General features: G+C 48.9%; 1 protein-coding gene across 1 annotated transcript in view; it reads left to right on the forward strand.

Moving 5' to 3' along the window:
* LOC109545768 overlaps positions 1-1,485 on the forward strand; it is a 17,215-nt gene that overhangs the window by 7,005 nt on the left and 8,725 nt on the right. Inside the window, exons 6-7 of the mRNA XM_048662175.1 lie at positions 332-797; positions 1,215-1,341. Of these exons, the coding sequence (XP_048518132.1) occupies positions 332-797; positions 1,215-1,341 (593 nt within the window). The remainder of the gene's footprint in view (positions 1-331; positions 798-1,214; positions 1,342-1,485) is intronic.

Raw genomic sequence — 1,485 nt, forward strand, 5'->3', positions numbered from 1 at the left:
AATTAGGGCCTACTATACCGGAAATCGACGGTTATAAGCCATTAAATGATTTTTAACAATTTAAAAGTATTAACAAAAACCAAAAATTGAACGAAAATTTGGTGCGTTTTTGGGGCAGAAAACGTTAACGTCAAGGAAAAACGAGTTTTCACCTCAGCGAAAAAACCTCACCAGTTTCGATCCTGAAAAGCAAGATATCTAGCACGAGTTAAACAACGCGGTGAAAATGTCCACCGCAGTTGTGGACGAAACGTCAGGAAGAAATTCCGATAGACCACGGGCTTCAAAGCCCGGAAAACATTCATAAATGTAATTTAACCGGCCGTGAAAGCCTTCACAGTCTTTCACTAATGGTGACGGTCTTTGCTCTCTAGAAAGTGAAGAGTCCGAAGCCGAGCCTGAACCGACGTCCGAACCGGAACCCACATCCCAACCTGAACCCACCTCGGAACCCGAGCCTACTTCCCAGCCGGAACCCAGTTCCAAACCGGAACCCAGCTCCCAGCCTGAACCCAGCTCTGAACCGGCACCCAGCTCTGAACCAGAACCCAGCACCGAACCTGAACCCAGTTCCGAACCAGAGCCCAACTCTGAGCCGGAACCCAGTTCTGAGCCAGAAGCCACCACTATCCAATACTCATTCCGGCATGCTAAATTGCCGGAATCTGAGCCCGCCTCCATTCCTGAGCCCGCCTCCATTCCTGAGCCCGCTTCCGAACCCAATTCCGAGCCGGAACCCAGTGTACAAACGCACCCTAGTTTAGAAGCAGCACCAATCGGCAAGGGAAATAGCGAAGGTAATGGAAGTAACGTTATGACTACTAAATCATGAGTTTACTTGTTTGGCATCCGGGCTAGTGGGGGTATTCGAATACGTCATTTCCGTGCACGATCTACAGGGCGCTGAAGCTTCAAAAAGTAGCATAGGTTTCTCTGCACCTTGTACATGTCCGGGTTAGGGTGTTTTGTGGCTGAACAACTAACAGCAGCTGATATAATTGCTTTAACTCATTGACATCCAGTTTATAACCTCAATAACCCAACTAACACGGAACAATCGTGGCCGCCGTAAGGCAAGGAAAGTGAGGTTGTGCTTCCACATCCCCCCTGTTCCTAGTCGTGTGACGTCAGCGTCGATCACGTGATGCTAGATTACGGCGGCCACGTAACAGCATAGTCATTGGCGTGCTCAATTAACTGCGCCCATATTGCAGCCGCTGGGGACAATCTCCACCCCTACACCCCAAGACACGATTTTAGCCCCATGGACTGCACTGACATAGTGATCGGGTCGGCTGTGGGCACAGCCAGTCGGATTGGTGATTATTACACTAGAGATCGGTAAGCGTTCAGCCCAGGGGCGGATCCAGCCTTAAAGTCAGGGGGGGTTATGTAGAAAAAATACAGTCTTCTGTTGTTTATGAAATTAGAAAAATGACCGTCGTTTTGTGCAAGGGTGGCGCAAGATTATTGCAAAATTTCATG

Source organism: Dendroctonus ponderosae, unplaced genomic scaffold (assembly GCF_020466585.1).
Source record: "Dendroctonus ponderosae isolate FM_Combo_2020 unplaced genomic scaffold, Dpon_F_20191213v2 Dpon_F_20191213_10, whole genome shotgun sequence".
In the NCBI taxonomy this organism is placed as follows: domain Eukaryota; kingdom Metazoa; phylum Arthropoda; class Insecta; order Coleoptera; family Curculionidae; genus Dendroctonus; species Dendroctonus ponderosae.